The 27,844-nt window shown below is 43.8% G+C and overlaps 1 protein-coding gene across 1 annotated transcript; it reads right to left on the bottom strand.

Annotated features, from left to right (window-relative positions):
• Adh7 (alcohol dehydrogenase 7 (class IV), mu or sigma polypeptide) lies at nucleotides 1-27,337 on the bottom strand. Its single transcript, XM_021158413.2, has 10 exons — nucleotides 27,305-27,337; nucleotides 14,302-14,500; nucleotides 10,345-10,446; nucleotides 8,859-8,997; nucleotides 8,144-8,231; nucleotides 7,833-8,049; nucleotides 5,421-5,681; nucleotides 3,842-3,977; nucleotides 2,976-3,114; nucleotides 1-734 (listed from the first exon to the last, which is right to left on the bottom strand). Exons 2-10 carry the CDS (start codon nucleotides 14,317-14,319, stop codon nucleotides 710-712), a joined length of 1,125 nt encoding a protein of 374 aa, XP_021014072.1. The 5' UTR covers nucleotides 14,320-14,500; nucleotides 27,305-27,337; the 3' UTR covers nucleotides 1-709.
• Between the last annotated feature and the right edge of the window lie 507 nt (nucleotides 27,338-27,844).

Here is a 27,844-nt window from a genome sequence, read left to right as displayed (position 1 = left end):
AAGGACTTGTAATTCGACTTTATTAAACTTAGTATGGTAAATATCACAATGCGGTTATACTTAATTGCTATTCTAAAAAATGTCTTGTCTTATATTGATAAACACTGACTAACATCTCCAGACATGGCTGTACTTTTCCCATGTCACAAAGTTACATAATGATAATTCTCCAAGTTAATCATTGAAAAATGTGCCCTTCCCTTAAATTTCCCAATTTCTTTCTTAATCTAATCAAGTTGTGTGTCCAATTTCACAATCTAATTCAAGTTAATTTATAACATGCTTTAAAAGTGTTTGTGTTAAAAAACAGAATGAGAGCTCTGGTGGTTTTGATGGTCATTTCTTGAAAAATTCATTTTATACATCACTACATGCTGCATCTGTTTTAAGCCATAACAACTGTAAAATTCTGAAAACAATCCCTCTTCCAACAAATAGAACCCTAAGTACATGCTTATAAAATATAGAATTATAGCCTTCGAAAACACAAATTAGAACATTTACTGTTACTGCTGAGTTCTCTGCTAAGCCTAGGCACTCCGTAAACTAAGCAGATAAAGGTTTGCCAGACTCTAGAAAGCTTCTCTGTCTTTCCCCAGCTCTGCTTCTGTGTGTGCTTCTGAGACAGACTTGTGATCTCAGAGAACACTGTCAGGAGCAAGGCTTCAGGTCACGGTAGCCCAGCACAGAACACCGAGGTCTCTGGAACTCAAAATGTCAGGACAGTCCGAATGCTGAAATGGAAAAATGATAGCTTTTAGTCATGTGTTGAATGTGTGTGTGTGTGTGTATGCATTATATATTCAATCAAGAAAAACTTTCCTTCCTATTATAGAAACTCTGTGGTTAAGCCTGTTATGGGAAAGACATCTGGGTTTGGTGTCCACCCCTTCTGTGCATTCTGGCAGGGAACCAGAGCCGACCGACACTGAATTGACTCTGGAAGCATCTGCTTAATTGTCGTCATTAACAGGAAAGATTCTGTCCAGCAAACACAGGCCTAAGGCTGTGGTGGGGAGAACAGGAAAGATAATCCAGAGGTTGTGGGGTTCTCAATGCACAAGAGATGGTAAAAGTGGGCAAGACCTACTTCCCCTGCATCCCCAGATTGTTCAGGGGCTGGGGGAGAGTGGGTGATACATTCTTCATTACTGAATATTAGATAACTTAAATTAGATAAATTAAGTAAATTTATTATTTAGTAGACTAGATAAATTAAAGTGGACTTCAGTTCAGTAATAAAACCCTTCCTAGATACTGGTTTTGGGGACAGCCTGAATGTGTCTGCTACTGAAGAACTGACTAGGATTGGAAAACACAACAGGAGGCCCACTAAGTTACCATGTCAGCACATCCAGAGCAGCCACGATCAGACTTGGCCAAGAAAAGGACCTTGGGCAGGGAGAGGAGAAGGGGGTGCAGGCTGCCTGCAGGACTCAGCATTGCTTTGCACACAGTGGGCAGGAGTCAGGATGATGCAGAATGAAAGCCATTCTGTGCTTAGGTGTAGAAATGCACTGTCCTGTGAACTGGATGTGAATGGGACACTCTGGGGGTCCTTCATGGAAATAGGAGGGCTCAGGTTTACAGATGTTATTTGGGAAGTTACTGCACTAGGGAAATAGTAGGGTCTAATTTCAGAAAGTAATTTTGCATATTTGGAAAACAACAAGCAATTGTTTTGCAAGCCATATTAAAATATGGGTTTTGTTTATAAATGAGCTTTGACATTTGCTTCTGGCGGAAACCCATCTGTGGTTTACCTGTTTAAAAATGAAAATTTAAGCGTACGTTTATAATGTTATGATTCTGTAGACTGCACCAGGCATAAAGAGAATGTTAAGAAGAAATGTTAGTTGCTATTGCTAGCAGGATCCAAACCCTCTGCGCACTGTAGATGCTCAATATTTATAGAACCAATGAATGTCGTCCATTTTGATCTTGTAGGCGTGTCCCAGACATCCATAAGGGTAACTGAAATTGGACTTCTTCATACTCCACCTGGTTCTTGCCCAAGTGATCAGAAGGGAGAAGGGGTATGCCGGGAGCACTCACTGTTTCCCTGAGGAGCACTCACTGTTTACCTGAGGAACACTCAGTTTCCCTGGCCCTTGCAGGGCTCTAGGTGAGAAGTCTGGCTTGTGTGGTACACAGTTCACTCTGGCACAGCTCCCATGAGACTGTATATTATTTATTTGCCTTTTATAACTTCAGTTTTATCATCTGAATAGGGCAAAAATAACATCTGAGAAACAAAACCCAGGAAACAAGCGCAGTTAGCAAAGAGCTTTGGGAACTGTGCCAAAGGTCATCATGGCCATGTGTGAGGATTCTAGCAGCTTTATAAATTTAAAAAATGGCCAATGAGATCCATCTGCTGTGGAACACTAAAGTCCATGGGATTTTAAAGAGCTCATATATGGATGACATTCTAAGAGTAGAAAGATGAGTTAGAGAAAGGACTGAAGGAGTTGAAGGAGTTTGCAATCCCATAGAAAGGACAACAATATCAACCAACCAGAACCCCCAGAATTCCCAGGGACTAAGCCATCAACAAAGGAGTACACATGGCTCCAGCTGCATATGTAGCAGAGGATGGCCTTGTCAGGCATCAATGGCAGGAGTGGTCCTTGGCCCCACAAAGGCCCGATAGATGCCCCAGTGTAGGGGAATCAAGGGCAGGGAGGTGGGAGTGAGTGGATGGGTGAAGGAACACCCTCATAGAAGCAGGGGGAGGGAGGATGGAATTGGGTGTTTCCGGGAGGGAGGGAAACCAGGAAAGGGGATAACATTTGAAATGTAAATAAAGGAAATATCCAATTTTAAAAAGAAGAAGTAGAAGAAGAAAGAAGTAACTGTGCTCACCTGGATAGTTTGAATAATCCAAAATAAAAAACCAAAGGAAATGGATACATTTATAAATATCAAAGTTTCAAAGTAGCCCATGGGAGAGAGTCAAAAGCCACCACACATACCTTTTCCCCGAATACAGCAATTCAAATCCTTCATTGATGTTATTAAAAGGCAAGGTGTGGGTTATCAACTGGTCCAGGTCAAACTTCTTTTCCAGGAACTCAGTCACCAGTTTAGGTACATCATCTCTGCTCTTCCACCCTGTGGGGGAATTCAAGTTTGTTCTCTGTGCTTTGTTACGTAATCCTCACCTTCCAGGGCATGGTGTTTGTGTCATTTCTCTTGTGCATTATGACCGTCCCTTTCCCACCCCTTGAAATTCCCAGCAAATAAATGAGCTGTGTCTCTCCCACCTTAAGAAATAAAGGCTAACAAACCCCTCGTTGGCTCCTGGTCTCCTTCCAGTTTCACATCTCTGTGCTGTACACAATTGTCCACATTTGTACACAGACACCATCGTCCAGCATGCATTGTTTCTGGTTCCAGCCCCTTTGATTTTCTAGTGAGCTCACTCTACAGAGATTCATACTTTAGCCCACTGATGCTTCAGCTCTAGTCAAGGTTACCCCACCTGCATTTTGACACAATGGTCAGTAATGATTCCTGTATTTGTGTGCACTCTAGGGAGTGTTTGCCGTGGATTTCTCTGTCTCCTGCTCTGCTCTCTTGCTTCTGGTCATTTGTTATCAACATTATTCTCCTACTTCAGCTAAGAGAAGATTTTGTGACTCTTCCACATCTCTCAGACATAAGGAACAGATAGCTATCTTTTGTGTGATTGCTATGAGTGCTCCATTTGGGGTCATTACCACTCATCCTTGGAAGAAAGTGTTTTCAGGGGGAGGAGTCGAGAACAGAAGTCTCTCTTACTTGATAGGCAGGAAAGCCAAAGTTACTTCCCACTGTCCAGAGGCCCAGTTGCTCTTACCTCCAAAGATGCAGCCCTTCCACGTACGCCCAGTGAAGAGCAGCATTGGGTCATAGGTGAGCATCTTGGCTGACGGAGGAGCACCAACCACCACACTGGTCCCATAGTTCATATGGCAAGATGAGAGTGCATCAACCTGAGATTAAAATGAAGGTGATTGTTGCTTATGGAGATCGTGGACTCGGAAATGACCAACGGATGGCCAGGGTTCCAGTAGTTAACATGGCTTCCATCAACAAAATCAAACTTGGTCTTTAGGTCTCTACTTGATTTAAAAATTCCCAATGCAACTTTAGTCCTTAGTAATTAATCTCCTGTGGCTCTTAAGGTATGAAGTAGCCTTAACTGTGCCAGTGTAATTGTGGTTCTTAGTACATTTAGTCGATTCTCACTGACTAACAAGACAGAGGAATCCCTGTGATACTTTTATAACAACATCAACATCTCAGACGAGCCTTAAGTTATTTGAGCTAAATGAAATTGAACTAATTAGTTAGAATGTTTGAAATTTTTTGTCTGAAAATTAAATCAAATACTAAACTATGGGGCAAAGGAGTTTCTTCTCTCGGTGACATCTCCAAGGGTAAGGCAATGGTTTTGGTCACCTACTCTTTCAGTTAGTCATTAATAACACTTTGAATTAAAACAACAGTAGACTTCATAGTGGATCCAGCTCTTTGCTTCGTAAAGTACAACCTAGACTGCCAAGGTTGCTACAGAATAAAGTGTAGGTGACACTACAAAAGGGATATGACAGTGACCATGAGCTGAAAGCTTATCTCAATTACCAAATGCTTCAGAGAAATTTCATCTATTATGCAACTGTTAGCAAAATGGGTTTTGTTCCGTTTTCCAGTTCTCCTAATTCCAGGTCAGGACTTTCTAATTCCAAGTACTGTGTAAAGTCCAGCACTGGGGTGCTACAAGAGAGACATAATTCAGGATGCGAAGTTTGTGTTCTGTAGGGATTGAGAGGCAGGATAAGCAAGCTCACATGAAGGATTTGGAGGAGGAGATCACATTTTAACCAATCTCCTTTTCCCCAGATCCCCTCATTAACGTTTTTTAGTCTGCATCACAGATTCAAGAATGGAATAAGTTTTGCTAAGACTGCCACATGTACAAGGAAAACTATGGACCCCAGGTTGCCTCCCTGCCCTCTAGTCACATGAGAATGGCGTGATATGATACTTACAGGATCAGGTAAAACTGATCTAAAGATTGTGACTTTTTAGGTAAAACTGCTGTTATGTTTTTCATTGTATTTTTATGCATTTATTTGTATATGGGCATGACAACGGCTGAGTGCTCGCTATGGTGCATACATGGAGATCAGAAGACAAACTGGTAGGAGTTGGTTCTTTCCTTCTGCATGTGAGTCTTGGGAAGCAAGCTCAGGTCATCAGGCTTGGAGACAAGTCCCTCTACTCACCGAGCCATCTCAGCAGCCCTGTGGTTTTTGGCCTGAGTTACAGATATTTCCATAATTGATTGTTAATGAAGCTATGAAAAATCCCTTTTAGGCTCAATACATCTTGTAGGTTGGGTACTTTGTGGCTTCCTGAATCTTGAGTCTTACCATGGTCTCAAGACGGCCAATAACTTCAAAAGTATACTGTACGGTGTTGCCTGTCATGTCGGATAGCACCTCACTGATGGGCTTGGTGGAGTCCTTGGGACTGATACACTCTGTGGCACCTACGGCCAGGGCTTTCTGGAATTTGTCTTTGTTGATGTCGATTCCAATGATCCTGGAGGCACCAGCTGCTTTACAGCCCATGATGACTGACAGGCCAACTCCTCCCAGACCAAAGACTACACAAGTGGAGCCAGGGGTGACCTGTGGAGAGAAAGGTTCCTCAAAGAGTTAACAGCGAAACCGGCAAAGCATTCTCAGTGTCCGGAGCACAGACGTCACGGGACTGCCATGACGTGGGCCAGATGAATGAGGGTGACACATGAAGACTCACAAGTGGAAGGATGACTGAGAAAAGAAGTATTGGCTGAAGCCCAGCAGTATTTGCCAGATGAACAGAAGGTTTTCCTAAAGGCTTAGCCACAGACCAGAAGCCTTTGTACCCTGCCTGGCCCTACTCCCAACCCCCTCTGCTCTTATAGGAGGCTTAGGCAAACACTGAGGCCTCCCTATTGTCTTTCCCACAAAGCCCTCTGCTTTGTTTTAGGCTTGGTCTGAAGGACAGCACTGAATAACCCTGACTCTGAGTCATTTTGAAATATATTGTCTTTTTTTGAATCCTGCCAAGTTCAACTTCCATGCCACATGCAATTCAATGTAAAAGTTACCATACTTAAACCAACTTTGGGCTTTGTACCCGGCACTGTGCTAGATTAAAGAAGGATTCAGCCCGTGGTTATTTTCCTGCTAGAAGAATAACAAAGATTGGATCCAAGTGATCATTTAAAAACTCACTAGCATTTTCATGTGATATGGCAGCTGTGCTGATCTTCCCTGTATCCTCCAACCCACCTGTTGAAACGTGAACCTTTCGTACCTCAACATCTTGTTTTGTTTGAAGAATGTCTTTGCAGAAGTCATTGAGCTACAATGATGTGGCTGAGAAAAGCTTTGCTGTGGTTTGGATGAAGTTAGAGCTGTCTTTCATGGGCTTGTGTGCTGGGGACTTTGTGTGCAGAGTAACCGACCATGAAAGAGGCCATGAAACCTGTGTGGCCTAAGGGTGGGTGAGCAGGGTGTTGAAGGCACTGGCCTCAGCGGGGATTCATTCGTGGTTAGTTTCCTGGTGAGTGGGCTGTGGTAAGATAAGGTCACACGTTGTACTGTGCATGCTGCCTCCTATCTCAGCACCTACGCTTCGAGAGAGCTTGGAGGGGTCCCTAGCCAAAGGCTGAACAGATGGAACCACGTGGTCTTCAAAACTGCGAGCCTAATAAAACAGCTTTCTTTACCCTTGTTCAGGGTTGCTGTTATAACAACATAAAACCGACTAGCACATCCCTGATTCAATGTGACTGGTGTTCTCACAACACCAAATGAAACTTAGATATTGTTGTGTTTTATAAAAAGAAAAAGAAGCCAGGGATGTGTTTGGTGGGGTTGCGGTGTGATGTGGGGGAAGGGGGTGCCTATGCAGGGCCCATGCTGAGGTATCCCTTCCCCCTGAGGGACCAGCCATACAATGGTATAGTATAGAAGAGAGTTTATTTACGGCACGGGGAAGAGAGTTGAGGGAGTAGAGACAGAGAAGGGGGGTGGGATGGGAGAGAGAGAGAGAGAGAGAGAGAGAGAGAGAAGAGAAGAGAAGAGGAGAGGAGAGGAGAGGAGAGGAGAGGAATAGAGAGTCCAGCCGTGAGCACATGCAGAGAGGGGGGAGGGGAATGGAGGGGGGAAATGGGGGAGGTAGTAGAAGCAAGAGGAAAAGTGAGAGTAGGGAACAAGCAGACCCTTTTATAGTGAGTCAGGCATAGCCGGTTGTTGCCAGGTAACACATGTGGGGCGGAGCCTAGAGGGAATGCCAACAGATATAACGATACAGTAAGGAAAATGATGTGAAAAGACTGGGCTATTAACATCCATGTACACGGCAAGAAGAGAGGCCTGAAGCAGGCCCTCCCCCAGCAGCTGGAAGGAACCAACCGTGCCAGCACTCCAATTTTAGACTTCTGACCTATGGACTTCTAGGACTCTGTGGCAGTCGACATTTGTTGTTTAAGCCACCCAGTCTGCCACACTTCACTTATAGACTCTCCAGCAAGCTGACATAGCATCACCAAGATGCATTTGGTGGGAAAAAGAGATCCGGGGAAGCTAAACTTTAGTGATTTGGCCAGAAGGAGATGCGGCAGCGACAGGAAGTAAATCTAGAAGCTGAAGAAGCTCCATGTATTTAGAAATAAAATTTCGACTTTGATCCCACCTCTTTCAAATTGCTTTAGGGTTCTGTGAAAATCCCCTTCTGAAAGGCTGTCAGGCGGGAAGGCAGAAGCTATGCTAGCCGGCCCCAATTCTTACCTTGGCAGTTTTAACAGCAGCTCCATAACCCGTGGAAAATCCACAGCCGATCAAGCAGGCTTTCTCAGGCGGAGCCGCACCGTCAACCTTCGCTACGGAGGATTCGTCCAGCACCGTGTACTCGGTGAAGGTGCTGGTGTTCATGAAGTGCTGGACCGGTTTGCCCTTGCAGGTGAATCTGGTAGTGCCGTCAGCCAATACTCCGCGGCCTGTCAGACTGTTTGATACATCAAATGTACACATTCCTTATGTCAATCCAGAAACTACCATGGGGTACCCAAATGACTGGGTGAAAAAAAACGGCCACCTACTCGCTCCTAATGCAGAGATTGCCCTCTGGGTTCAGGCAGGCGTTGCATTCTCTACACTGTGGTAGAAAGAGGGGGATGACTTTGTCACCTAGAAGGAAAGTAGCGTGACATAAGATGTCATTCATTTGTATTAAAGTATGAAGTAAGAAGGTTTGGTGGCTCATGCCTGTAATCCCAGTACAAGATTGATATAGGAAGATTGCCAGGTCAGCCTGGGCTATGTAGTGAGTTTCAGGCCAGCCTTGGAACGTTACTTTGAGGAACACAAATAGTTACATTAATTAACTAGTTGAATAATTAACAGGTGAAACAGGTGTGATTTGAACCTATATTATACACAAAAATGTCTTTAAATGTTTCTGGGGGGGCTTGAGAGATGGCTCAGAGATTAAGAGCACTGACAGCTCTTCCAGAGGTCCTGAGTTCAATTCCCAGCAACCACATGGTGGCTCACAACCATCTGTAATGGGGTCTGATGCTTTCTTCTGGTGTGTCTGGAGACAGCTACAGTGCACTCATATACGTAAAATAAATATTTTAAAAATATTCTAAGAGTTATAAGTACTACAAAGCAGTGTTAAAGACTGAGATTTGGCGAGTTGACTTTACTAGGTACGATTGGCGTGCCTACAGTTCCTTTAAGTTGCGTCTCTCTGCTGACCCCTAGTGGATCATGTGCTGTTCCCTTTAACATTATTAATTAAGGCCTCCATACCTGGTCTCACTGTAGTGACCCCTTCTCCAACACTCTCCACAACCCCAACTGCTTCATGCCCCACAATCACTGGAAACTTAGACACCATCGATCCTTTTATTATATGGTCATCTGTGCGACAGATTCCTGTGGCCAAAATCTGTGTTGAAAACAAATAAACAGCAATGACATTGCACGGCCAGCAAACAGTTCTCTTGAACTCTGCATCATTTTCTCACATTATGGAATTGCTGCTAAACCAGCCTGAGCCTAAAGCAAGCCTCGGGCCACGAACTCTGGCTTTGAGGACTTAGGGCATTGCTGCCTCTCTTCCAGCTTGGATCTTTATGCCTTCTACAGGGAAGAGGTCAAAAGAGATTAGCATAAAGGCCCCTAAACATGGACGTCTAGACCAAAGGTTGTCCGAAGGGCGGGGGGGCGGGGCATTACAGGAAGCTATTACTTCTGAGGCACACTGGAGTTCCTAGTGAGAATCCTCTAGGTGGCCCTGGTAGCACAGGCCTGCAGTCATATCCTTTGGGGATACGGAGGGAAGAGGATCATCAAGTTCATGACCTACACAGGCTACAAAGTGAGTTCAAGGTCAGCCGCTGTGACTTAGTTAAGACCCTGTCTCTAAGCAAGATGTGAAAGCATAGCTAGGGGCTGGAGAGATGGCTCAGCGGTTAAGAGTGCGGACTGCTCTTCCAGAGGTCCTGAGTTCAAATCCCAGCAACCACATGTTGGTTCACAACCATCCGTGATGAGATCTGATGCTCTCTTCTGGGGTGTCTGAATACAGCTACAATGTACTCATTACATATAATAAATGAATAAATCTTAAAAAAAAAAAGAAAGCATAGCTAGAAATACATTTCCTTGGGAAAGTACTTGCCTGGCATGCATGATGCCCGAAGTTCTGTTCCCTGTGGCACATGCTACCTACATACATACATATATACATACACACACATACATACATACATGCACACATACATATCTCAATACCTTGCCATCCCAGAAGATTTTAAGACAATTCTTGGTCATGACTATTGTTCATTTTTTATCAAGCACTACATCCGTCAAAATTCAACAAATATTCTCTTTAATAAGTTAGATCAGCATTGTAATTGGTGCATTTCACAGCCAGCACGATCATTTCCTAACAACAGACATGATCAGTGGGTAAGTTAGCTGGGAAACCTATTTTTAAGAAGCCAACCTCTGGGCTGGAGAGATGGCTTAGCAGGACCCAGGGTTGGTTCCCAGCATCTATATGGTAGCTCCCAACTGCATCCCTGCAACTCCAGTTCCAGGGGATCCAGTGGCCTCCTCTAGCACTGACCACAAATGTGGTGGTATACAGACATATGTGCAGACAAACACCCCCACGCATTAAATCAATAAATCCATAGATATTTAAAAGGAAGTTGGCTTCACAACAATGGCTTTCTCTGTGTAAATGACACCGGTTTCCATGTTTCTGTGTTCCAAGCCCCTTTCTTACCTTAACACGGACTTCCTTAGCCTTTGGTGGGGCCACCTCGATTTCCTCAATGGAGAAGGGCTGGTTCACTCCCCATAGGACAGCCGCTTTGCACTTAATAACCTAAGAACCCAAACATGGTTATTGGAGCTAATCATGCATGCAAACCTCCTGAGTCATAATAATAGTCTCAGAGAAGCATGCCTAACATTCTGATTTTCTAAGAATGCTTGCCTTCCATTACAGAACTTAAAGCCCTACAGATCATCTTGTGTGGACCTTTGTCTGATGAAATGATCTGAGAAATCAGCCCAGAGACATGGAATGACAAACCCAAGACCACGCAACACATGTGGTCAGGGCTGGGATTCACACAGTCTTTAATAAACTCGTCTATTGGTATGATTTCAAATGCAATAGATAAGTACACCTGTCATCTCCTTAACAAAGGACAAGTCTGTAACCCAGGAAACACAGAGATCTGTCTGTAAGAATTTAATCTGGCCTTAAATTACATCTGCAGCCACGTGGCAATGGTGAAGCAATGAGATGACCCGCAGGAAGACATGGGCTGTTACCGTGGTGAAGCCTGAGGACTGTGACTGTGCTGCAGGAGCATCACCTGTGTCTTTGCATCTCCTCACTGTTGTTTAAACCTAGCCCAAGTCAGAGATGCTTACCTTGTACAGACAGTATCTACCCAGCAATTGGCTGCCAGGCACTTCTGCTAACTGGTTTTAGTAAGATTATCAAATTCTAATGTGTGTGAGAGGGAGAGGGAGTCTATAAGTTGGTTTCTGACTTCCACAAAGTGGAACACAGGCACCTATAGTCACTCAAAAATGCACATGCATGGCAAATACACATGCACACACACACATGCACGCGCACACACATGTGCACGCATGGTGGGGAAGGAGAGAGAGAGCATACAGGTAAAAATAAAACAAAATGTAAAATACTCATTGTGTCCTGATTCACAACACATTATTCCTCAACATCTTGGCCAACTCATACAAGCCCCTTCAGACACCTCAGTGCCTTTCTCATGTGAGAAACTACATGTGAGAAAGTTGCTAGGGACAGTGACAGAGAGCACAGAGTAACTTTTATATTTAACAATGGTAGAAAAAAAATGCCATAGAGGAAACAATTGCTCCTCAGAGGCCATTATCCTGTCCTCTCATCCTGCTGTGTAACTCAGGCTTTAGGCTGGCCCCAAACTTAACAATCCTCCTGTCTCAAGCTCCTGGGTGCTGGGAATACAGCATGTGCAATGATCTCCACGTGTTGAATGCTGACGGACAGCAGGCTGTCTCAGCAGAACACAGAGGTGCTCTGAGAGGATGCGTAATGTAAAATGGTAAAAGTCGCTTTCTGTCTGGCACACAGAGAGCTTAATCAAATGTATAAAGGAAGTATCAAGGTCTCCAGTCACTGGTCTGCCCACCTAACTGCTCCTCTATCCCAGGAGATGCGCATGGAGAACTTAAGCCATATACATATATATATATATATATATATATATATATATATATATATATATATGTGTGTGTGTGTGTGTGTGTGTGTGTGTGTGTGTGTGTGTGTGTGTATGTGTACAAATTTACCACATATCTTGTGGTATGTTTCTTTTTGGTCTTAAGAACATTTTTAAGAGAGCAGAAATAACAAGCTATAGTTCTCTGTTTATCAAGTTAATAATGACTTTTTACTGAACAAGAATGCCTGATTTTGTTTAAGCAGTAAAATGGGCGAACCTACTCAGGTTCGCCTCTTCGGAAGGCGATCTGCTCAGTACATCAAGACACTTGAGCATGTATTGACATTTTTATCCCACAGTTCCAGTTTAAAAATCAGCCTCGGGGAGAACAAAGTGTAGGGGGAAAAAATATGCTTCAGAGGTTGTCTCAGGACTATAAGGGAAATATGTAAACAAGAACAGAGGAAACTGACCTAAACCTACACATCAGTGTAAGATACTGAACAGCCCAGTGGTTAAGAGCACTGACTGTTCTTCCAGAGGTCCTGAGTTCAATTCCCAGCAGCCACACGGTGGCTCACCACCATCTGCAATGGAATCTGATGCCTTCTTCTGGTGTGTCTGATGACAGCGATAGTGTGAACTTACATAAATAAAACAAATAAGCCTTTTTAAAAAGATGGAAAATTAGGTCAAAGATATTTGTGTGTTATATGAGTAGAGCACATAAAATATGGTTGAGGAATATATAAGGAAACAAGCCAGGCAAAAACTGTCAGTGCTAGTTTGATAATATGAGAACATGGCTTGATTTCCTCCATATGTTGTTCATCCTGATTCTCTAGAATAAACATTGTACTAGCCCAAAGTCGTCATTACATTTGTATGTTGGAGCTCTAATGCTCAGTACCCCAGAATCTGATGGTAAGCAATTGCGGACTGGGTCTTTTCACGTTGCAATGGAGTTACAATGTGGTCACTGAAGTTAGACAGAGCAGTCCTGTAGGCTATTTCCACAGTGAGGTTAAGGGAAGGGAAGACCATGTAGAAACACAAGCAGAGTACTCCTAAGCAAAGGAAAAGGCTCCTAAAGGAACCAATCTTGTCCACACTCTGTTCTCAGGATCCCAGCTTCCAGATGTATGAGCAAATAAATCCTTGTTCTTTATGCCTCACAGTCCTGGTACTTTGTTAATGGCATCTTTAGCAAGCTATTATAATCATTTTTTATTTTTTTTAATGAAGCATCAGAAAATTAACAGGAGGAGTCCTGATATTAAGGGAACCTCTCTTCCTGAGATGCATGGAAACAGAAGGACAGTTTGGGGACCACATCACCCACCCACCCCAAGTCAGCATTCTAAATCTGTTGTGCTATTTGTCATGTGTGCTGGATTCCTGATCATAGTTAGGAGCGCCGCCTGGAGTTCCCGAATTCCCGGTTACTGGAAATGTTCTAACAGTGGCTGGGCAGTCACATGACGGAGGCCACAGAAAGGGCTGTGTGGAGTTGAAAGTGTTTTAAGATTCATTCCAACTCTGTCATTCATTTCTAAGGGCAATGCTCCTGACTCCACAGTGCGAAGCTAACTCTCCGGATTATCGATCGGTCTTTACTGGATTTCTGACTCCAACTAAGATGTTTCCATTCCGTTTCTCTTCAATTGCGGGGAACGTTATTTCAGGTTCTAGTGTTCAGACCTCCTCTCTCATGCTTCCCAGACTTCAAACATCATCTTTAGCTTCCTAAAATTCTAAGGAAGACTAAATGAAGTTGTTTAAAAGTAACGCCAAAAACAGTTCCCAACATCTCAAGCGGTTACACACGCATTTAAAGCAGGAACCCGATCAACCCAATCTGCAAGAGGGAGAAAAAAGCCAGCCTTGTTTTCTGAGTTCCTGTCACTGTTCTGGCCCTGTCATCTTCTAAAGGAATAAACATGCTTTATCCACAACACGGTCCTATTTTCCAAGAGTGTTTGCAATTGTACTGTGATATAAAACATGTCCTCAGAAACTCGGAACGTGTGGTTTCTTTGTTGTCGACTTTGCATTCCTGAATTAACATTTTCCATTCTCAACAGTAGGGCACTATCCCCCAAGAGCTGCACAGGAGATCCTGGACCCTTTAGACTCTAGAAAGGGATTGGGGAGATACCACTGACCCTGTTGAAGTCTCCTTATGGAAACAGTTTGCTATCCAGACCAAATGACTGGCTAGCTGGAAATTAAACTATGAATAATGTCCATAGAAATCATAGTTCTCTACTTCCCTTCCCTGCTTTCTGGGAGAACGTTCAGCATGTGGTTTTCAATTGAATCCTGCTGCTATTGTATTCTGATGCAATTTACCCACATCTCCCCAACATGTGCTTACTTAACAGCCTTGCCTTCCTCAAGAAATAGTATTTTGTTTCTCTCCTGGATTCAGATCTCTCAGAAGCAACCCCCATTATTAGCTCAAGAGACCGAACAAGCCGAAACGTTTCCCTTACTTTTCCAGCGGTGCCCATCCTGCCTCTCCTGGGTGTGTGGTCTGCAAACAGGAACGTCTTCTGAGTATGCACGGTTCACTCTTCTATGAGTACCAGCATCTTCCGCCTTCAATAAATAGCGTGACTTGGAAGTTCTGCTTGCCTTTGGCAACATGATTCATAGCCTTAGAATTTTCCCAACCCAAGAAGCTCCACCCTCCTGCAAGTCAAGTGGTGAAAAGAAACACAATACACATGATGATTAGACAAAAATAAGAATCTAACAAACATTGGATAATCAAGTCTACTATGAAGGACCAGAAAACACCCTTACCCATTTTATTTTAGAGAATATAAAAACAGGTCGTGTTAGTTCAGCTCCGTCCAACTGACACAGAGTGCATTGCATTGCTTCTACATGCAAGCTGCTCTGTCAGGCAGCTGACTTTAGATATGTGGTTAGGCATTTGTATTTGCACTCCATTTGTACTCGATATAGCTTGGAGAAAATGTGGTTAAATATAAATGAGGGTTGGGGTATGACTCCATAGTAGAGCACATGCCTTGATCTGGTCTCCATTCTTAGCAACACACACATACAATTGTATATCATGTACGTATGTTGTGTTATTTGTCACACACACTGCATTCTTCATTATAGTTAGGAGCAGTTGCCTCAAGTCCCTGAATTCTCTATCACTGGGAATATATGTTTGTATGTATGCATAGTAGATGCAAGAAAATGTATAAAACCAGTAAAGGCGATGGAGATGGGAAATTATAACTTGTCCTTGCTCTCAGGACACCTGTCATTTGGCTCAAGATCACATTATTTACCCACAGAATTGCTTACTGCTTACGCACATAGGTATCCAGAAGTACCGAGAGGGAATCAGAATCCTGCTATACAAAGAGGCTCTTGCATTCCTAAAGGAAACTACTTGTGCAAGCATTTGGCTGTTCCATCATTCCAAGCCACTGTTGTCCAGTAGGCAGCAACACCAGACCCTTCTGGATCTGCTTTTGCCTTTGAGAGGAGAGTGTCCAAGGTATTTATGTGACATTGGCTAGCTGTCACATTGGTACACTACTGCCTCCAACAAACCCTCCATACAGTGACAAAATTTCACTCCTGTGGGGTGACACAGTGAGGCAGGTTTTCTGTCTTTAGACAAAACTCTTCAGTCCTGAAATATAGAATAAGGGCTCTTACCAACCCGGAAGATATTTGCCAGAGTTTGTTGTTCAGCTACTTACACATTGACAAAATCTTTCCTCTGAATAACGGAAAACATGGCCACAGGTCTCTCGACATGATGCAGTAGGTGCTGTAAGTCCGATTTCACACATATTTATATCTAATTCAGAAGTGGTAATTATAATCAGTGATTCTAGTGCATTGGCCAAAGTAAACCCAGTAGGTAAAAGCATTGCCAGTGGACCAGGCTCGTATGCAAGTGGTGTTGTTTTGGCAGCAATGGTGGAGAACCCCAGCTCATGTTGTAGGCATGGAGGAGAAGAGATAGGCAGGTATGGACACAGACAGACATTCTGAATCTCAACCATCAAAGACCAAGCCCAGGCTCAGCAACAAAAGCTTGTTTTCTTCAGAACAGAGGCAAAAGAACTAACAAGGGTGGAGCTGGCTCCAAGGCAGCAGAGAGCCAACAAGGGTGGGGCTGGCACAAAGGAAAAGTTTCTCAGTTGATAAACTCCTTAAGGGTTTTGCAAGACTTCATAACATACTAGGCTGAAAAGTAACTATTCTCATGTTGATCTGCCAGGTGATGCTAAATAAGGTTTTAATGTTGCCAATCCATCTCTCCCCAGAATCAACTAGCTAAAAAAATGTCCAAAGCTGAAAGTTGGGAAGTACCCAATTAAAAAATTATTATGCTGGGGGGTGGGGGAGACTTGGAATCCAGGAAGAGCTGAAAGGAAGGAAAAGACAGACGGCTATGATCAAAATGTATTGTATGTGTGTGTGAAATTCTCAGAGAATAAATACAAATTCTATATGGAAAGGCACACTAAAAATGCACAGCTTGAAGTCTCCAGGGTAAGGCATCAGGTTACAAGCTTCCTCCTCCGAGCAACAATGCAATGAATGAGAAAAGTCAAATGGCAAAGGATAGAAGGTGATGCTTTCTGAACAGGGAGAGGCTGGGAGCAAGGGCTAACACAAAGGATGTAAGATGAAAGCCTAAGTAGGGAAAAACAGCAGAACGCACAGCAAAGGAATGGACAGCACATGGCTAATCCCTGGCTTTGGACCGGCTCAGGCCTGAGTACAGAGGAGGACACTGTGCGGCAGGGAGTGACTCTGCTTGGTGGTACAGCTGTGCAGAGGAGCCACAGTTGTCACACTCAGTGTCTTACAGGGCAGTGCCAGGTGCCATCCTGGGGGGTAAGGCTAAGAAGTAAGTTTAAAACTGTGATTGTTCACGAGACAAAGGCAGATCTTGAATGAATAGGCTAATGACTCAGGGCAAGCATTAGGAAGCAAGTATAAGCTAAACCGAGAGGAACTGGACAAATCAGTGAACTAGAAACTCAAGCGACAATGGAGACAAAGATACAAGTAAAACTTTGCATCTTTGAAAAGATAAAGATCAAATAGTCCTTAGCCAAACTAGCGAAATGAAAGAGAAGACCAAATTAATGAAATAAAAGAAAGACAGAAGAACAGACATGAGGCAATCATGGGAAAAAAATACTTGACCATCTTATATTCAAAGAGCTGGAAAGTCTAGAAGAAATGAATAAATTCAGAGACTCATATAACATATAAAGTTTGTATTCAGTAGATATAAACAACTGTTCTTTAATGAACAGAAATATTGATATAATAACAGTCTTCCAATAAGGAAACCTCAGGACAGTAGGATTCCCTGTTGAATTCCATAACGCCTTTAAAAGGTGCTAACAATGGTACTTTTCAAATAATTCCATATAATCAGAAGGAACACACCAGACTCATCCTGTCAAGGCTGTTACCCTGATACCAAAGTTAGATAAGGATAAAATAACAGAAACATGATAGACCACTTCCCTGATGGAGGTAGATGCAAAAATCTTTAATAAAAGGCTTGTAGACCGTTGGAGTGCAGGAATTGCTCCACAAACCACACAAACACCGGTCTCAGTCAGATAGGGATGGTTTATTGAGCATACACCCCAGGACTGGTCAACCAGGGCAATGGTTCAGATTCAGGAATTGAATCATGACTCTGAATTAAAATCCTACAGGGTTTTTAAGCCCCAAATCCACAAACATTTGTGTCATGTTATTTTGCCAACCAGGATTTAGGGATAAAGGATTTCCATAGGAACAGGTCTGTGTTGTACACTTATCCTGCTCCCATTGGTTGGGGTATTCACCTGTGACAGGCAACATGCCTTGTCTAACACTCATGTCTGAACTTGCCAGTGGTGATATCAGTTACGCACTTACATGTCTCTTTCTGCCAAGTTCGATATCAGTACCCAAGACCTCCTTGGGGACTGAAACTTTACTAGACCACTACTCAAAATGGAAATCTTATTCCAAGTAGTTTCTTATATTGGTGCAGGTGTCTCTCTTATTTTGGAGTTTATCCAAGAGGCAGTTTATACCATAAAAGCTTGTACACAGGTGCAAGACGTGCTTCTGGGTGGTTGGTTCGGGTCCAAGATTATTGTGGGTAACTATACAAAACAGTTCTATTGACTTTAATTGTGATTGTCTTCCAAGGCCACTGAATATAACAGAATATGTAACCAATCTTGGCACTAGAAAATTTCCTAATAGCAGTAGAAACATATGAGAAAGTTTCCTTATAATTATAGGCTAGCCAGGTAACTGCTACCTAGGCCTTAACATTCAATCTAGGCCTTAATATATTACCAAGGCTTTAACATAAACCGAATTTAACAATACATTAAAGATGGGCATAGTGACCCATGCCTTTAATCCCAGCACTTAAGGAAAGTCTGTCATGAAAAGAACCCACACAGTCCAGATTGCTGGGCAAGTTGGGAAGACTCTATGAAATGTGCTCTAAGAATAAGGGTTTGGGACACAGTGTGCTTGTCTCAGGGCCTGTATTCCCACTTAGGTGGCTTCACCTAGCATGTGTGCAAGTGGGACAGACAGTAGCTACAGTGCTCACATGTCTCAAGGATTTGTGGTGAGGAAACTGCTAGTACACTGTTCCATTCATAACCAGGAGCAAATGTTGGTGACAACTTGACTCCAGTCATATAGTTTATTATTCTGATTTATTGCTTGGATTTTTTTTAAGTGTTTGAGATGATAGAGAAATGTCCTTGCATAGCTTAGCTATGAGGTCCTAGAAGCCTCAGGAATTTCGAATTTCCCAAAGTTTGGACATCAAGAGTCCTCCGAATATCAACTTCTACCGAAAATCAGAAATGAGAGATAGATAAACTTTGATCCATACATGAGTTGATCACTCATCAGATTCTCAAACAGCAGGAAGGTCCGAGAATGCAGAATTTCCAGTGCCCTGACCCAGAGAGGCCCAGGTATATGGAAACTCGCTGATTGCCACTATTTTCAAGCGGCCTTGCCTAGACTGTGAATTCCGAAACCTACTGGGCAGGGTTACCGTGGGGTCATTAATCCTGTTTCTTAGGACACTGTTCCTTTCCATTTCTCATCAGCTCATCCAGGATGCTGATCACCCTGTCCCAGAAGGACAGCAGGGATAGAGGAGAGCCTTTGAAGTCAGAAGAGCTAGCTAAAAGTATCAGCTCCAGAGGTGGCCAGTGCTTAATGGGACACACTGTATACTTGGGAAACACAAAGAGAAGCCAACTGTTTCCATCTGTGGCTTCTTGAGAAGTGTCAGTGAGACAGGTGTAGGGGCACTCGTGAAGTAAAAACAGAAATGATAATAACCATATCTCTCTAAGGCTACCGGGGAGGAAAGCCATCTCATAAACATGGAAATGGAAATCAATAGATGGTTGAGTTCTTAGAAGAAAGAGCCATGGGACTGTAATCACTGAAGGGCGCAGAAGTGCTTAGTCACCCGGCATCATGGGAAAACATTGCTGAATTTTGATCCACCTTATTAATCACCAAACCTTGAGGGTGGGCTTTCTGCCTTGGTTTCTCACATTCTCTCAGTCTAACGCTGAGAACGTAAGCTGTAGGCAACCAGCTGCAAGCCGAAACCCATCCTTGCCTCCTTTCTGCAGTTATGCCAGGCCTTGTGGGCACAAGGCATGCCAGGGGCAGGGCAGTGGAAGAGCCCCAGCTCTGCCCTGATGTGGGAGGTTAATCCTCTGCTAGGCACTGATGCCAGCTCCGAGGGCCGCCCTGGAGACCATGCTTGGCAGCTTCAGCACATCTGCCTTTGCACGCACACCCAACTCAAGAGAATAGTGAGGATTTTTTTTTCTTTCAAAGCAAGACAAGGATGTCACCTGTGCTTTGAATAAAAGTCTTCATTTGTCCAGTTTCCAATTGACTGCTGTTTGATGGGAATTTCAATTTGAGAAGGTCAAGTACAGTGGAGAAAAATAAACCCAAGTTGGTTTTTCTTCTGGTTTTATCTCTCTTTAAACACACACACAATCACGAACACACACACATTTTCGAATGCGAAGATGTAGGGTGGGTAGGTGGTAAATGTTCCCACGTGTCTGGCTAGGACATGTTGAAAATAGCTCCTGGCTACTGAGGCTTAACAGTTATTTCAGAGACTGAGCCTGGAAGCTGCTTCTTGTAGGAAAAAGCAAGCAAACAAACAGAAAATCCATGTGAACAACACCTGAGCAGCTAGGAAGGAAGCTGGCCCAGAAACCCAAAGGCAAGAGACATGGCCTTGGAAGAAGAAAGCGTCCCATGAGGCAAGTTCATTATGTGTTCTTGCTTTAAGTCTCTTTCCAACGTTTTTGAGAGACCAAACCTACTCCATCTTGGGACCAGCCTCCATCTTAAAAGACAGTTGACCTATAGCTGAACCCAGGCTGCACCCAAGTACCAGGAAGGAATCCATGGCTTGTCCTTGGCCCATACCCCAGACTTACTCCTTAGCTACTTCCTAGAAACAGTCAATCAAAGATTAGTCTGTTTCAGATGCAGCTTCAGACCATTTGTGATTGTTTTGAGTTTTGCTTCAGAACACCGATCTATCAGCTTACAATAGTCATACAACTAGATGCTTGCCTGGCTAACCCCTCACTTCCACCCACTCCCCCTTTGCTTGCCATTTCCTATAAAGCCTTGTCCTGCTGAGAGCTCTGAGCTATACCCTCCGGTTCTGCTGCATCAGAGACGGCGGTGTGGCCAAGCTCAAACTTGTAAATTAAAGACCCTAATGCTATTGCATTGGCTGGCGCTTTGGCGGTCTTTTGGGGTTCACAAACACTTTCTGGCACAACATTTTCCTCCTGACTTGCCTCAATAAAATACTGAGTAGAAGCCCAGAATGTTAGGAGAAATGTCTGTAGGCCACATCTTCACTGTAGAGGTTCAAGCCCTATTCAGATGTTACTTTCTGAAGTACTTTGGTCTTCAGTACTATTGTGGGTGGTGAGCAGGGGTGGTCGAAGTCAGTACTTCACCTGAACTTCTTCACTTCTGCTTCAACCTGTTTATATTGACAAATCTTTGTCTTAGCAGAGGTTCCAAGCTAAGAAAACGAAAGCACCTCCTTTGCTTTCTGAATCATGGACACAGAAACCTACACAAAACACTTGAGATGAATTTTCTCTTGATATAAAGAAGAAAAGTTTCCATCCCTCAATTCAGGATAATTTTAAACTATTTGTCACTAAAAGGACAGAACTAGTTACAAGTAACAGAACAGCACACAGCCCTGCTCTTTGGGGAGGGAGGACTGAAGTCAGGAGGAGGGTGAACTGAAGTCACGCTATCTACACAGGAACTGCTGACTGGAAATACAGAAGACAGCAAGGACACATTCAGATTGAAGACCACAGACATCATCATGACTGCTTTCATTAACACCAGCCCTGACATTTCTGGCTGATTATAGATGCCAGAATATAAAGTAGAAATTCCCCAGGGCCCAACTCCTATCTAATATACGCTGAAATATAACACAGTTTGCAAGGACAATGAAGATTGTGACAGAGAGGGAGTGACACATGGCCTTGCACATAATTTTATAAAATGCACGACCCCTCAGCACCAATCATTCCATTTGTTTCCTTTTGTCTCATTCAAGGTCCACTGCTATCTGGGCCTTCTGAGAACAAGAATTCTGCAGTCACTATGAGTCAGCTCTTTCTGCTCTGGCTGCTCTACCCAGAAGTGTCTTGTGTTCTGCACTACCAGCAAAGCAGATCTCCGATAGTCACCTCCCTAGACTAACACCCCACTCTTGTGTCAAATATTTTCAGCTCCTTGAGATAGAAATTAAGTGGAAGGAAATTTGTTGGAGGCTGGCTTTGAGAAAAATAGAAAAGACTTATGTCTCAAAGACCCACCATTGAATGTGTTAAATGGGCTGAGTGTGTTTATACAACACACCTGGTTACAATGAAAGAGTGGGTAGAGAACCCCACTGTAGGGAGATGTGGGACTGTGAAAGGTAGGTTGAGCTAAGACTTGAAGCCCCAGAAACCCTGAAGGGACGGTAGGTGTTTTGCCTGTTCCCAGGCACCAGGCCCCTGTCGCTGCAAACCCCCCCCCCCCATAGATTTGTGGCCATCAGTCACCTAAGGGCAACTCCCTAAACCCCTCCACTTATAGAGGAAATGACCTGCAGTCATTTCCTATGTGAATAGGCTCAAGACAGATCTCCATTTCAATGAGGTACCTAATGGCCTGAAGGGCTTAGCCAATAAACTCTCCTTCCCAGACATTTCTCCCTGCAGAAGGTATTTAACCTCAGGCCCATGCTGAGAAGTGTGGTACGGTTTTACTCATCCACTCTTGGCCATGACAGTAAATGCCTTAAAATCATGGATTGCCTCTTTTCATCAGCTTCCACCCTGGGGAACCATGGAGAAGGCCTTTGCCTATAGAGCCGCAGTCTAATCTCCCGTAGAAGGCTGTGCTCCCAGCCACCAAGCCCAAGACTGCCATCATCAAGACAAGGATCTCACCCATGGGACAGCTGAGGCTCCCCATCCCTCATCCCCTCCCTCCCCCACACCCTGGGGCTAGATTCAGTCTGCCGGCCCTACTCCATTCTCAGCACTTCCACAGCATCCCATGGTACCTGGATGTCAGAGAGCCTGAGAACCAAACAGACCCAGCCTCCTTACAGGCCCAGGGACTGCAGCGCTTCCCTACCGCCAGAGCAGTTTTCCAGGGCTTACCTACAGCCCAAAACCCACCTGGGGACATCGTGGGGTAAGCGCATCTTGCTGAAGTTTTCATTTGGGCTAGCTAGTTAGCTTGGTCCAGGGATCTTCTGTCTCAACTTCCTGCATGCTGGAGGCCATCTTGCCCATTAAGCATTTCTATGGGAGCTGGGAATACAAACTCCATACTCAAGTCAGAGTTGCAAGACAGATACTTTACTGGCAGGACCATCTCCCCAGACCCTAGCAGGTGGATTCTTCAAGTCCAGAAGTTGCAACACCCTAATCAACCTTAACCTTCAATAAAGTCCTAACTAGACACAGACTCAGACCAACCACATCTTTCTGGCCTACCTAGGTTTCCCTTGCTAAAAGGGAAACCACACTGTCCTTTCGTTGGGATCTCATTTACCAACAAGCTCCTCCCCTTTTCTTTGATGCCTAGTTTGCTTTGGGAAGAGTCCTCTTAAGTAGTCAACTTACCCAAGGACTGAAGTAATCACCCAGCTTGTTGTGAATGATACAACCATTTTCACTGAGAGTGGGACCAGCTATTACCTAACAAGAGTAAGCTGCAGGCAAGTTAAGACCTGCTTGTCAGAGAGGTCTACTTACAAACAAGCCCACAGTCTGTTCTGGATTATTTCAAAATAGAAAAACTTCAAGTTCAAACAGAGATGGCTCAACTATGCCTAAGTTGTGGTAAATTTGTTTTTCTAATTAGAAGTGTGCCTGGCATAGTGACATACACCCACAATGCCTAATGAGACAAAGGCAGAAGAAGGACCTAAAGTTTGAGGCTAGCCTGTTCTACCTTATGATTTCAGGTTAGAGAGAACTGTAAACTGAATGAATGAATGAATGAATGAATGAATGGAAAATAAGTCATTGCACAGTCTGACAAGGAATGGTTTGGTGGTGGTGGGTTCATTCCCACAGTTGAGACCTCGTCTTAGAAATATCCATTTGGGCATTCATTTCTAGGGAGGTCTGAGACATTTCAATACTTTGTGGGAAAATGGCATAGAAGATTTTATGTCAGGGAAATTATTAAAAGCCAGAGATAGGTCCAAATTTCTGCAGTGTGTAAAGAGGAGAGATGACTTTCTTACCTCTGAAGTAATTTGTTAGGAATGACCTCAGTCAAGCTCATTTGTTTTCTTTATGACTTAATGAATTTTCCTTCAAATAATTGTATGTAGTGCTTATGGGCTCATTAATCTATTATCTAATTTGTTCATTAACCCCTGCAAGCTAAGCAATCTTGTAGTTTATTTTAAAGATGAGACTAAGACTCAACATGACCTCAGAGGTAGTCTGAAGAAGGAATGAGAGCTCCCGGAAGCACATGGGACCTATGAGTGGATTATGAAAATGTTTATAAAATAGCTAAGCAAAAAGGAGGAGAAGAAGAGGAAAAAAAAAAAATAAAATGGAGTTGGGGGAGGAGTGAAAGGAGATGTGAATGGAGCAGTGTCTTGAGCCCTAAGACAAATTCCTTCTATCAATGAGCAAAGTCCCTGGTGAGAATCCCAAGACCCACATCCAAGGGCAGCAGTGTGAAGCCCTTCCTATCCTGCTAATCCGTGTGCACACTCTCGCAGTCACACAGCGAGGAGCCCTGTGCAACTGGGCACGCCAGGCTGACATGGGTTTCATAAGCTCGTGGACAAACAGGCCATGCCCTGCTCCAAGGTTCCACCTCCTCCTTTTGTGATCCGCTGTATCTTCAAAGAGCCAATAGTGCCCTTCCCCTCATCTCTCCTCATTCAGGTCCTTGTTGAATTAAACTGACAAATGCCGTCAAAGGAATTTAGATTTACATCCAATCGGACCAGGGTTAGCATCCCAGGCTCACTAGGTGTGAGACTTTGGGAAACGATGTCTTCTTCTCTACATTTTCTCCCTCATCTGCAAATGGAGAGGATTCGTTTTCTTATACCGAAAATGCTGAGCAGTGCTTGGAGCTCAGTGTCTGAACTGCGACATCAGTTTAGCAAACACTGCAACTTTGAGGCATTACCTGATTTCTGCAAGCCTCGTTTTCTTTGTCTATAAAAAAGAAGGTTAACTAGCACATACTTCATAGCATTCTGAGAAGAAATGAAGAAATCTAACATATGAGACACTTGACTTACTCTCTGACAAATGGTGAACAGTCCACAGGTATCAGCTTTATTGCTGTTTGTTGTTGGCTCAGGTAGCCTCTAAGCATGAGGTAGAAGTTCTTCACTCCAGCATCAGCTGGTATTCTGAATAATTTATGTCTACTTTATTCTTTTTGGACTGTTGACTTTAAATGTATTTACAAGTGATGCAAAATTAACTTGTAGTTATCTCTAGATAGATGAGGCTACTCATAGCAGTAGAGACTCAAGACTGTGGGGAAAAACTAAAAAAACAAGTGAATGCTGTCTTGTGTTTTTTGTGTGTGTGTGTGTGTGTGTGTGTGTGTGTGTGTGTGTGTAGAACTCTCTAAGGAGAAAGAAGACTGCATAGACTAGAGTCAGCCTCAAAGTCATGTCTACCCAAATGCCAGAGTGTGACATTATTAGAAATTATTTTATTTTCATGCATATAGTTTGTCCATTAAGGCTGGACCTAAATCCAACATTCAGTGTTTCTGTAAGAAGGCTTCATGAGAACTTGTAGGTAGGATAGTTGAGTAGAGGCTGTGCCTGTATGACTCAGTGAGGTAGGAAGTCAAAACAGCACATAGGAGAATCTGCCTTGAAGAAAGAAAAGAAAAGGGGGTGGGGGGAAGCTTACAAACTCTACAAGGGAGATGCTGGGCTACTTCACAAATGCAGAGGTGTAGCTGTGACCTAGTTAAACCTCTTTGGCTCCCACCAGATTGCTCTTCCAGCCACCCACCAGAGCCCTCTGGATTCGTGAATGAAAGACACACACACACACACACACACACCAGCTTAATTTTGATATGCCTTGACTAGCTCTATGGTTGGACACTTCTAAGACTCCTCGCAGGCAGCAAACACTCCCCTCTGGTATTCCTGGTTTAACACCTCCTACATCCATATTTTATCTTTACTTCCCTGGCTCCTTCTGGGCAGTCCCTTATTTTTGCTGCCTAAGACCCTCCTGGGCAGCCCTTCCAGGGGCAGCTCTTTCTTCCTCCTTTCTTTCCCTGGGAACCTAGAAGTCCCATCTCTTTTATCCTGCCTAGCCATTGGCCTTTGGCTCTTTATTGATCAACAAAAACCAACTGGAGGCCAGGGACCTTCAGCATTTGGACCCACAGATTCCCTGTGACAAAGCATTAGAACCAATCCCCAACACAGAGGAGAGAGCGCAGTGCCTGAGCAAGAAGGAAGCCAAGCATCCTAGAAGCTTAGCCCTGCAGGAGACCTGCTAATGAGTTCTCCTTTGAGTGGGTACCAAGGGGTCCAGATAAAAGACTCAGGATGTACTTTCCCAGGGGACACCATGAGAGCAAGTGGCCATCCTACTATAATGTCAGTAGAGGGTGGCTGGAGATGTAGGTGCACTGAAGCACTGAGTTATTAGAGACTTGGCTTCTAGTCTCTTCAAGAGATACTGGTGGCAGATTCATGTCACCATGATGGAACTGTTGTGTTAGAGACTGTACACCCCAGACAACCCTCATGAACTCTTTTAAGCATGTAGCCAAAAGCTGTTTATCACTGTGTATTCCAAAGACTATGTGGAGTTTAAACAACAGTAGTAAGTGAACGTGTATCAGCCAGTGCTAGTCTAATGCTGGCTGTCTGTTTGAAGACAGGATCTCTAACCTTCAACTTCCAATATTCCTGCCTCAGCCTCCCAGGTGCTGGGAAAAAAATGGTGTTCACTGCTGTACCACCAACATTGAATACCTAAGAGTTTTAATCAAGGGATAGCTTACCATGCAAACTGTTCTTTTGCTCTATTTGGTTTTTGTTTTTTATGACATTTTTGGGATTGTTTTGTTTTGTTTAAATGAGCTTAAGATGCTCTACCAAGACCTCATTTTGGCACGTCTTGGGAATTTTTTTCTTGCCAAATTCAAACAGATGTACTCAACAAATAGCAAATCAAGCACTCGGAAAGAGGGAAGCCATTCCGGCATGGGTTTTATCTCCCTCAGTAGTGGGAGGCAAAGAAGATGCCTGACTGGATCATCTTTAGGAATTATCTCACTCATAATTCCCCTATGCTTTGGCATAGGAAAGTGGAATCACAGAGATAAAAGTGGGGATTAGAGGGACGACTACACACTGCACTACTATTTGAATTGTGTGATACCTTCAGTCAGGTAAATATTGGGAAGTGTCAGGCACCGTCAAAATAGTTGGGATTCCAGCTACCATCGAAAGTTAGCGATTTCCATCTCCTGTTTGCTTTAAGCTTCTGTAAAGGGAATTCCTTAATTCAGCAGGAACAAGATGAGGATGTGAAAGGTGCCAATGAAGAGACAGTGCTGGCCCAGTGACATATGGGTATATTACCCTGTATAGTCCCTAAAGCTCACAGTTCAGGTTTACCTGCAGTAAGTCCTTTACAACAGGTAGAAAGCTGTTTCCCTTCCAGGAATGCCTTAAACTAAGACTGTTTATCTGTTTATGTAGTTTCATCCCAGGTCGCAAAGCTTGCAGAAACCTCCGCATGGCCAGAGTTCGGGGTTACCTACTGTCCTGCTTTCAGCTAGTAATATGTCTTCCAACTAGAAGCTACCTCATCTTCCTCCTTCCCTTCCAGGCACAATGATGTAGCTCACCTCACTTTTTCTTCAGGGGAAATGGTCTCCCAGACAGCGTCCTAGAGCAGTCCCTTCATGACATTCCATGACCCGTACAGCTCTGGGCTTCCACTCGCTGTGAGGCATCCGCCCCCTGCTCAGCAGCCAACATCCGAGTGCAGTTAAGGAGAGCAGAGAGGATTGGCAGAAAATGCCTGCTGGTGGGCAGTCTCACTGTGTACAGGACCACAGTCCGTATGCAGTTCTTTCAGAAGAGAAAACAAGAGGCAACTGAATAGTATACACATTTTAATATTTGAGCTATCATGTTACAAAAATTGATTTACTAAAATTGGACTGAGCATAGGGTCCCCAATGAAGGAGCTAGAGAAAGGACCCAAGGAGCTAAAGGGGTTTGCAGCCCCATAGAAGGAACAACAATATGAACTAACCAGTACCCCCACAGCTCCCAGGGACTAAACCACCAACCAAAGAGCACACATGGTGGGACTCATGGCTCCAGCTGCATATGTAGCAGAGGATGGCCTTGTTGGTCATCAATGGGAGGAGAGGCCCTTG

Source organism: Mus caroli, chromosome 3 (assembly GCF_900094665.2).
Source record: "Mus caroli chromosome 3, CAROLI_EIJ_v1.1, whole genome shotgun sequence".
Classification (NCBI taxonomy): domain Eukaryota; kingdom Metazoa; phylum Chordata; class Mammalia; order Rodentia; family Muridae; genus Mus; species Mus caroli.
This window is presented reverse-complemented; position numbering and strand designations above follow the sequence as displayed.